This window comes from Sinocyclocheilus rhinocerous, unplaced genomic scaffold (assembly GCF_001515625.1).
Source record: "Sinocyclocheilus rhinocerous isolate Xijiao unplaced genomic scaffold, SAMN03320098_v1.1 scaffold2647, whole genome shotgun sequence".
Classification (NCBI taxonomy): Eukaryota; Metazoa; Chordata; class Actinopteri; order Cypriniformes; family Cyprinidae; genus Sinocyclocheilus; species Sinocyclocheilus rhinocerous.
The window spans coordinates 539598-550471 of NW_015639108.1; the positions used below are offsets into that span (position 1 = coordinate 539598).

The window sequence follows — 10874 nt, forward strand, 5'->3', positions numbered from 1 at the left end:
GGGATTTGTTGCGCCGCGCTGCTCACGTCCGTAGACACGGTGTAACATTGGTTTTGCTTTGTTTCACAGAACTAATCGTTGCCTGGGTTGCGTAAGTATATGTGGGGCGGAGCTATTAAAATAGGGGCAAGACCCTTTTGGGGTAGGGGCGTGTTTGTTTTGGTGATTTCAAATATCAACATTGGCTACCAGAAATCACGTACTCTGCCTTTAAAGCGTCATTTTTTTATATGACATTGTTTGGTTGACATTTTCATGACACTTTCCACTTATTCTCAGTAGTCTAATGCTATAAGGTTGTAAATGATTACTTTATGATCGATTAATTGTTGTTAATAAATTAATCGATTTACCTTATCGTGTAACATTCAACAGACAGCATACAAGACTGACCCTGGAGCACGTTAATATGTTGAAAAACCCGTGACAAACCCCCTCTTTACGCCTTAAACACACATTTTGTTAGAATTCAGTAATTAATGTTACATGCATTCATTAAGGTTTACTTTAAATTAAACGTAAATAAAGTTAAAGAGTAAAACTGGAACTACTGCACAGTAAACAAGTTATAATTTAAAGTGGGAAAAGTTGTTCAAATCATAAAATAAATAATTTTAAAAAAGACTGCCATCTGTATTTTCCATATACACTATAAAATTAATAATACCAAACATCTAATCTAATAAAATGCTCTTGAATTGCCATTTATAAATTGAGAAAACTACAAATAAGTATATATTTCTGTAAAATATATATTTCCATTGCAGTCATAAATGTGTTAAGAGAGGGTCTGTATGTATTTGTGTTCATGATTAATTGATCATTAATTTTAAATTGATTACAAAAATCCCTACATGTTTCCCCCCCCTTTTTCTTTAACAGTTCATTCTGCCATTTATGCTATAGTGTGCACAGGTTTTTACCAGACCACCTGGAAACAAAGGGATGTTTACTAAGTATCAGCTCAGTCCATTGAGTACTTCAGAAGAAGAGCCAATCGCTTGTGTAGAGTAAGTTTGTGAGTTTTGAAATTGGCTTTACTATAAAACCAGGCTTCAATCTCAATTGTGACTACATCACAGGTAATGGGTGGTCAGAGAGGTTGCATCAAAGAGGCTATTTTCTTATCGCCTCATCCGGATCCCGTCTATGAATCACATTTCCATAATTCCCTCCATTACTTTAAGTTGTTTTTCAGTGAAGGAGGCTTCTATTAAAAGCCTCAAGCCTTAGCAACCAGCTTGGACTATTCATCTGAACCAAAACTTCACCTCCCGAGCCTCTTCATAACACATTCAGCGAGAGAAAAACAAGAGGGCTGTGTGTCTGTGCATGAGTGTTGGTCCGTGTGATCGTCCGTGAGTGGGAGGGAGAAACGTTTGGCACACAGAGAGTTAAATTCACTCTTAATACAGAGCTCAGCCTTCAGAACTTCTCCAGCCCACACAACAAACCACAACACGTCTGGCATTCTCTTGTCTTGTGTCAGAGTGCTCATGCATGCATCAAAACAATCTGCTCTTCCAGTAACCCGGCTCTGAAAACCGTGCTTCCATTGTTTTCACTCATGTGCGAGCTGCATTGCAGCATCAGAGCCCAAAGCAAAGGAAGGTTGTTTAAATCGATTTCATTTAGTGCAAAACCTGTCCCGTGTGGCCTTTCCCACCTGTGGTTTTGCTCGGGTAACAATCTCCTGATTGCACTGATGTTGCCGTCAGTAGAGGAACTTGGCGACTTCACCCACCATTGCAGTGGCTTTTTCATTAACGTGCACTTTGGGGTCCAGCTTGATCGTATACAAATCTCGACAAAGGTGAAGGTGCGCAAAACAGCGAGGGGCCATTGATGCTGTTTATCGCACGGCTGCAGCACAGCGTGCATTCAACACATCTCCCTCGCTTTCATCTCCTCTCTGCCATGATTCATCTCAGTCAGACTCTTTAGGAACGCTGGATTCAATCTGAAAACTTCACACAGAGTGTGTCGGCAGTCCACCATGTGTTTTTAAACAGCACTTTCAAGGACACACGTGCATGTCTTTTGAGAGGAGTTTGATCGACTCAGAAAGATGCATGTTAGAGCCACAACATCAGAATTTTGATGATGAATCACTGCACTAGGGGTGTACGATGCAAATTTCTCACATTTTGGGAAACTGTTTCTATTCAGTTTGGTAAATACTTGTTATTAGGAAATACTTATAATTTATATCAGTATTGGTATTATCCAGTATTATACTATATGTACAAAGAAAATCAGAGTTGCAACAGTAGTTTCGGCAGCAAATAATTGTTTAATTAAACGCACAGATATACATTAACATACATTGTATGAATATATTTTTGAATAGTAGACTTTCTGCAAAAGATTTGCATAATGAAATATTTATGCATATATATTTTTCTTCCTTTCATCATAAAACATTGTATGAATATATTTTTGAATAGTTTTTCTGCTAAATATTTGCATAGTGAAATAGCCTTTATACATATTTTTTTTCTTTTCATTATATCAATAAAACATTGTATGAATATATTTTGACTAGTAGTTTTGATGCTAAATAGTTGAATAATTTTTTTTCTTCATAAAAACATTGCATGAATATATTCTTGAATTGCAGCTTTGCTGCTAAATATCTGTATAATTAAACATGATAATACTATGATATTACACAATACATTTCTGTCTTTTATTTATACAAATAACGTATGAATACATGTTCTCATTATACAAATACTTATCTACAGAACAACTGTTCTCATTCAACCCTCATTTTTAAAATGTGCATAAACTCTAAGTTCCTAATATTTCCGAATTTGTAATAACCCTTATCGTTCATTTCAGTTATATAATTTTAAAGAGTCCTTCCATTATTTTCCTTCTGAAGCTCAGAGCATGAAGGAAGATAGCTCGACACAAGCAACTATATTAAACTACATTCACCAATCTGTCAAATCACAAATTAAATCAAAGCTCTCAAACACATGGCGCACCAGACACGCGCTGAAGAGCCACCGCAGACGCAAACAGAGGTGCAACTTTGCTTCTTACCTACAAGATGCGCGGATGCCCATGAGAGACAGTGCTAATGAAGGCAACAGGGGCTGGCAGGCCAGAGACAGAGCCATGTACCAGAGGCAGAGGAGGGCCACCTCAGTGCACACAGATCCACAGTGAGGCTGAATGCTGAGGAGCTCGATCCCTCCCTCTCCCGCTCTCTCTGCCTCCGTCAGCAACAAGAGCCCACCCTTCCTTCTGTGCCATGTGCTCTGATTGGCTGAGGAAAGCTAGCACTGCATTGCAGGTAAAAAGCACTGCCACCTCCTCATTTCTCCTTCATAACGCGATGCGTTCTGCCATCGCTTGTCCCATCTGCTTTCTCTCTAAATACAGCAGCAAAGGCAGCCAGCTCACAAGAAGACGGGTTAGACACTCTCTTGCTCATAAGATCTGTGTCTCAGTCTAAACAAGCCTCTTTATAACCTTATTAGTGATGGCAGGTAAGCAGCAGTGAGTCATGGAGAGAGAGAGAGAGAGAGAGAGAGAGAGAGGCGCGAGAGAGAGAGAGAGAGAGAGCGAGAGAGAGAGAGAGAGAGAGAGTGTGTCTATGTAAGAGGGCACTCAACTCAATTAATTACTCTTGTCTCTCGCCCCTCTGAGACGTGCACTACTACATGAGAGCTACTCGACTGAGAAAATCTCAAATGAAAGACCCCAATCTATCATTTTAATGGTTTAATATGGAAGTAAAATAAGTAATTTATTCACAAAAACTGATGTGCTGAAATGGAGCCAGTGGTAAGTACAAGTTATGATTATCAGAGCCAGAATATATACAGACAAGCTGATTAAGACACGAAAGCTGTGTTCAACGCCTTCACGGTTATTTTTTTCTCCATGTAGTTTACATGTAGCGGCTTTCTCTACCGCAAAGGAGATGATAAACGATATTCTCCACGATGCTGATGTTCAGATCAAACATCTGAGGAAGAGATATAGTGCTCTCAGTTGCTTAGTTTCCTTAACTTTATATCACTGTGTGACGCTGTGTGCTGTATTACAGGTAGTGGTCGACCGATATATCGGCCGATATTTGGCATTTTTCAAATATCGGCATTGGCCGATGTGTTCGAGGCAGGACTTTTATTTTGATGGCGTGGAACTCTCCAGTTGATCCCACAAACTCCGATCTCTATCGTTAGTTTGATCTGACACTTCTGCATGAGCTCTCAACCAATGATTCACCGGAGCTTCGCAAGGACCGCCTCCCTCATTTCCATGTTGCACACGGAAAAGTAAAAAGACATAAATGAATAAAAAAAACTGAAATAAACATGTGGGAATAAATAAATATAAAAAATAAATAAATGCGTAAATAAATACATTTATAAATAAATACATAAATAAATGAGCGAATAAGTAAATCAAATTTTAAAAGAATAAAAATAAATGTAAAAATAAATGCATTAAATAATAATACATAAAGGAAAAATACATAAAGGGAAAAATAGTAATAAAAAATAAAATCAGAGTTAAAGGGGTCATATGATGCGATTTCAAGTTTTCCTTTCTCTTTGGAGTGTTACAAGCTGATTGTGCATAGATAAGATCCCTGAAGTTGCAAAGACTAAAGTCTCAAAACCAAAGAGATATTCTTTATCAAAGTTAAGACTCTGCCACGGCTCCCTAAAACGGCTCGTTCTAACACGCCCCACATATCTACCTCACTATGTGGAAATATTAGCATAAAGCCGCCCAAATGTTCATTATAAATGAACTATATTTGTTTTTATCAAGTCATTAATCTTTATTTATTTTCCTGTTATTTTATTTATTTATCTATATATTTATTTACTTATTTTTAATTTCTGCAGGTTTGGTCCTCCATACAGTACACTTACGTCACTCACTGATAGTTCCTGTTGTGCTGGGTTATACCCTACTCTGAAGGAGGAGTTAATTTAGTTCCCCCAAACGGCGTTCCTAGAGCTAAATTCGTTCCCAGTTCCTGCGGTGCGAACACACCAAAGAGTAGGAACTCCCGCCATTAGTTCCAGCAAACTATGAAAAGGTTCATCTGGTGCGAAAGCTCCTACTGTATGTTTTTGATTCTGTAAGAAGAATCGGCTTATAAGAGTCATTTTTTCAGGAATCAGTTAAGACTAACGCAACTCTAGTTGCAATGTTTATTTTTGATTCAGTAAAAATAAAAAATAAAATGCACATAAGAGTCATTTGCTCAGGAGTCAGTTGGACTACACTGGTCGAACACTGTATATTTTTGATTCAGTAAAAAGAAAAAAGAAAAAAAGAACAATTCAGCAATCAGTCAGACTACACTGGTCGTGCTGTATGTTTAGATTCATTCAGCTGATAGCATTCACCCTTTTTTGTTGTCATGCTGGACAACTACTTGACCACTTTATTTCTCCATTTTATCTGAAATCAAATTACTTTTTTATTTATAAATATTGACTTCGATTGAGGTCAGACTCCACATAATACACTCTCTCTCCTCTCATCAAGCTCTTTTCTAATAGATGGAGAGACGTGGGTGGAGGATGCTGGTATGAACTAATACAAAGGAGCTGTTCATTAAAATCTAAAGATGTACAGATGCAAAAAAGTCTAATGCAAATGCACAAGCTAAAAGCTGAAAAATGTGCAGCATGCAGGACTCTTAAAAGCTGCCCCTGGTCCTACAGTAGGACACGTCATTAGATAAAATGCATTTAATGGTCTACTAGTTTCTTAGCAACCACAAAACCTTTGGCAATAGAAGAAAGGTAGGGTCTCTCTCTGACTGACAGGGATATAAAACACTTTGCCATGTGTATTGCATAATTAACCATTATGCAATTAACAAGCCTTTCGTAGTGTTGATACATTTATATAAGCGTTTGCGTGTGTCGGTACTTCAGGAAGTATACACTTCACTGCTTTGAATTCTCGACATTTTGTTCCCGCTACAGCACTGAATAAATTATACAATTTGAGAAAGTAATCATTTCCCCTCTCAATTGCACATCAACACATTTACGCATCAAAAAATTATTTGCATGCTGGCCTAGCAGCATGTACTGACACATTGAGCCATGGTGGGCGACACTTTTTCAAACCCATTCCCCTATCATTTGCTGTCTTTATTCATTCCTCCACTACAGTAATAGTTGTAATAGTAATAGTCAACTACTTCATAGTTGAACTTTATAGTTCTTTATAGCTTTCTGTCAAGTGTTTTGGGTCAAATCTTGTCTCTAAATGCAGATCTTTGGTTAGCTTAAAGAGGCTCTCCACAAGGATTTGCCTGTATTTGGGCTTCATCCATTTGGCTCTTGAAGGCAACTAGTTTTCGGTTTCTCCCTCTAAAGAGCAACCCCAGAGCATGAATCTGTTTCACATGCATGATGGTAGGAAACAAAAAAAATATAACAGTAATGCATGTAAATGCAACTTAATATTAAATAACTATCACCCTGGAAAAGGTTAAGAAATGTGCAATTGCAAGTTATAAAGTCAGAATTGCCTGATATAGCCTAAACTTAATGTTATGAGAGTTATAAAGTCAGAATTGTGAGAAAAAAAACTCACAATTGAAAGAAAATTTCAGAATTGTGAGCTGAATTTTTTCCCTCAGAATTGTGATATATAAACTCGCAATTGTGAGTTATAAAGTCCAATTCTGAGGAAAAAAAATCTAAATTGCGTTATGTTAACGTTATAGAAACTCGCAATTGTGAGAAAAAAGTCAGAATTTATACCTCACAATTCTCAGAAACAAGCTTGCATAATAAGGTGGCAGCAATGACCCGGGCCATAGGTTGACAGTCGAGGAAGAAACAAAACAACATCAACAAACAATTTGAGACGATTTCTTGACATATCGAGTCCCCCCTCGAAACTATGACTCCATCAGCTGTCAACATTTATACTAAGTACATTCAAACGATTATTAATTTAAAGCTTACTATATAGTGCATAATAAAACAAATGGGATATAATGTAATTTCTTTCACTTAATAAATTGTTAATAAGAAGCGAAAAAATGAACATCATTAAATCATTTTTTATAACTAAAATATTTGGACATTTAACACTTAATTTAATAATTACATTGTAGGGATAATTCACCCCAAAATGAAAATTAAAGGGATAGTTCACCCAAAAATAAAAATTAGCCCATTATTTACACACCCTCAAGCCATCCTAGGCCTTCTTTCAGATGAATCAAAAAACTCCAATCAGAGTTATATTAAAAATTGACAATCAGCTGTCAACATTTATACTAAGTACATTCAAACGATTATTAATTTAAAGCTTACTATATAGTGCATAATAAAACAAATGGGATGTAATGTAATTTCTTTCACTTAATAAATTGTTAATTAATAAGAAGCGAAAAAATGAACATCATTAAATCATTTTTTATAACTAAAATATTTGGACATTTAACACTTAATTTAATAATTACATTGTAGGGATAATTCACCCCAAAATGAAAATTAAAGGGATAGTTCACCCAAAAATAAAAATTAGCCCATTATTTACACACCCTCAAGCCATCCTAGGCCTTCTTTCAGATGAATCAAAAAACTCCAATCAGAGTTATATTAAAAATTGACATTGATCTTCCAAGCGGTTTAATGACAGTTGCAGTTCATCAGTCCAAAAGAAGTGAAATAAAGCGCATTCATCCATAGTAAAAAGTGCCTCAAACGCTCCGTGGGTGAACAAAGGCCTCCTGTAGCAAATCGATGCGCTTTTGTAAGAAAAATATCCATATTCAAAATGTAATAATTACTTTAATCTAGCTTGCGCCAACAGCTGTACACGGAAGCAGCTCCGGGAGGATGACGTAAGATGTTGGCGTTGCGCAAGCGCCGGTGAGTCTCGTGAAAACCAACGTTTGTTAACAGGAGCAAAGGAAGCAAAGTTTCCTTACTTTAGCAAAGGAAAACCAGTCTCCTCTTGGCTTATATCGAAATCCTCCGACATTCTTCTTTACAAATCCTTGTTTTGTACTTCTAAGAAAGTCATATACACCTAGGATGCCTTGAGGGCAAGTAATTCATGGGCTAATTTTCATTTTTGGGTGAACTAACCCTTTAAGTCACCATTTACTCACCCTTGTGTTGTTCTAATTGCTCACCATTTTGAATATGAATCATGAGGATCAGTTAGCCTTCAGTTAAATGAATTAGGGTACATTCAGCCATGTAGTTATGGAAATATTTACGTATTGGAATGCTCCGAAAAGATGAAGATGCAGGTACATTTATAAGCACATTTCGTGTTCCTTCGTCTTCGTCGTTTGCTTGCTTTGTCACTTTTGGTGTCACTTTTGGGGTGAATTCGCTTGAACACAAGGGAAATTTGAGTGAGGAACTTTTACACCCTCCCACGAAACTATAATGAATGATCTTCGCAGATAGATAGTAGCAGATATATCAGTTTTTTTATTTATTATGGCAGTTTTCTACTTCTGAACCTTTCTTGCCAACGTTTTTGCATTTGCAACTCCAGTCAACATATAACCACTTCATGTCAATGTTCAGCAGACAGCATGCTGGCCTTCATAACAGCAGAATTCAATTAATCTTCTGTTTCAGGGATATTTATTGGTGCAACCAAACAAACAAACATGGATTTGAAATGAATCTTCCATTTCTGTTCCACAGCATAGCACTCAGAGACATGTATGCAACACTCAAGGCCAACAAACAATTTTAAGCATGTAGTTGCGGCTTTCCATATGATATTCATTAAATGCTATTACAAGGCACAAACACGTTTCATTATGTTCCACTACAGAACAAGCAGCTCAGCATTCACAGTTAATTAACCAACGAATGTCAATTACACTTAAACACTTAAGTTTGCCACTGACCACATATTTAAATCTCTGTGAGCCCTAAGTGCCCTTCACATTAAGTTTGGGTAAATACATGAGAAAAATCATTATAATGCAACATAGCACTTTATACTAAAAAGCAAAAAATCATACTGTCTGTACCCCATCTATGCCACTCTGCAGTATGCTGAACTAGTAACCAAGCAGTTTTTTTTTTTCAATCAAGCTTTAAATGGACAATGAAAGGGTGTCATACTAGAACTGATGGAATTAGCTTGCGGTCTGAGAGCTGCAGTTAACGGAGCATCATTGGGCATGCTAGATTAAACCTGCTGTGTTATGCAATCTGTGCCAACCACAGACAAAGGAGTTTATCATAGGGCATGATGACAGCACATCAGTCTCTGCTGATGCAGTCAGTGTGCATGTTTTACAGTAGCACATGCATTTCATAACTCTATCACCGTGTCCTAACCAGCTGCAGAAGCGACACTACACATAGCAGCGTTGCACCAGGTAGCCCCACCCAAACGGAAAACTTTTGCTCCTCATGCATATTGCCTGTGCAAAAGACACTGCTACAATGCACGGGTGTAGTAGGAGGTTGCAATGAAATGGATGAATTTTCATTTTTGAGTGAGCTATGGCAGGGTCCAATGCTGCTCCTGGAGGGTCACCATCCTGCAGAGTTTAGCTCGAAACAAATTTAAACGGACTTGAATCAGTTAATCAAGGTCTTCGGGATCCCTCGAAAGTTCCAGGCAGGTGTGTTGGTGTCATTTAAAGCAAAACTCTGCAGGAAGGTGGCCCTCCAAACGCAGTACAGCCCTTTCCAAAGGAGCTCCAGTCATTCCTTCAATTTTTCCCTTCCCGTTTTATTGTCTCCTGGACAAAAATGTAAGTCTGATTGCATAAAAAAGTACTAGCACACCTCTGCTCAACAAGCCGGATGATTTGAGGTATGATTCATGTCTGTTGCACAAATGTGCGGCACAAGTTACATACCCAAGTTTATTACTTACGGTTAGTGGTTCCTTCAAATCCCTGACCCTAAGCAATAAAACCAGTGATGATTAGGAAGCACCCTGGCATCTTCGAATGCAGATATCAAGACTTTAAAGAGTCGATCGGTCAAGTAACTCGAAACAGGAACCGCCCTGCTGCTAAACAGGCCAGTGCAGCATCTGCATGGCGCTCAGCATCCCAAAACTGTGACCTGATTTGGTTTCATGCAGTCCGTGCTGAGAGAGCCACATACTCTGCCATCTGCAGTCCTCCAGACCCCCTGTGCTGCAGTTGTGGAGGATACAGCTTACATAATGAGCATCAAATCCCAGCACAGTTGACTGCAGCCAGAACTGCGATACCAGCCCATTAAGTTTTCCGGCACTGCACCAGAACTTGTGCACAGTGACAGATAGGGTGTATACACCTGGGGAGACAATTTCTCAACTCAGGGAACACACGGACTGCAGATACAAGAGTCCAATCCCACTTTTGCAGGATGCTCGACAGAACCGGGTGGTCAGCAAGTTTCATGCACGCATGCATCAGAGAGGTCTACAAGGATCTAACACAGGATCCTGCAAACCCATCCCACTTACTCAGTGCAAACATGCATCCCACAATGGCCTGACACTCCCCAAAGAGTCCCAAAGGACTGATCTAACCCGAACCTTGCCCGATCGCATCAGCTGTCTGATTAAAATTGAATCAAGGCATCAATAAGTCAGCAGTGCCACCTCAGCCTTCACTCTTTCCTCACACACACACACACACACACACACACACTTGCACCTCAGACCGCTGGCGAGTTTCACCACGGCAGTGTTGAGTGAAACGATCCAGTCCAGGAGCCACATGGCAGTGGAGGACAGCGCGGGGCAGGACGGTACGGTGCGAGCCACAGTTGAACCGCAGATGAGATTTTCTTTCTATCTCCCAAAGTGTGCCTGCCTGCTCTCTGCTTGCCTCAACACTACTGATCCGACACTACTGAGCTGGAAAACAAGGCAGCGCAGGA

General features: G+C 38.7%; 1 protein-coding gene across 5 annotated transcripts in view; it reads right to left on the reverse strand.

Moving 5' to 3' along the window:
- The window catches only part of LOC107751004 (SRSF protein kinase 1-like), a 44752-nt gene that overhangs the window by 24724 nt on the left and 9154 nt on the right, over positions 1-10874 (reverse strand). Inside the window, exon 1 of one of the 5 annotated variants that reach the window (XM_016566575.1) lies at positions 10649-10829. The exons of 1 other annotated variant lie outside the window; for it this stretch is intronic. In XM_016566575.1, the coding sequence (XP_016422061.1) occupies positions 10649-10713 (65 nt within the window). In that variant the 5' untranslated portion in view covers positions 10714-10829. Of the gene's footprint in view, positions 1-3051; positions 3354-10642; positions 10830-10874 lie in introns of those variants that run through there. 3 more of the 5 variants (XM_016566573.1, XM_016566572.1, XM_016566576.1) reach the window with 3 other exon arrangements.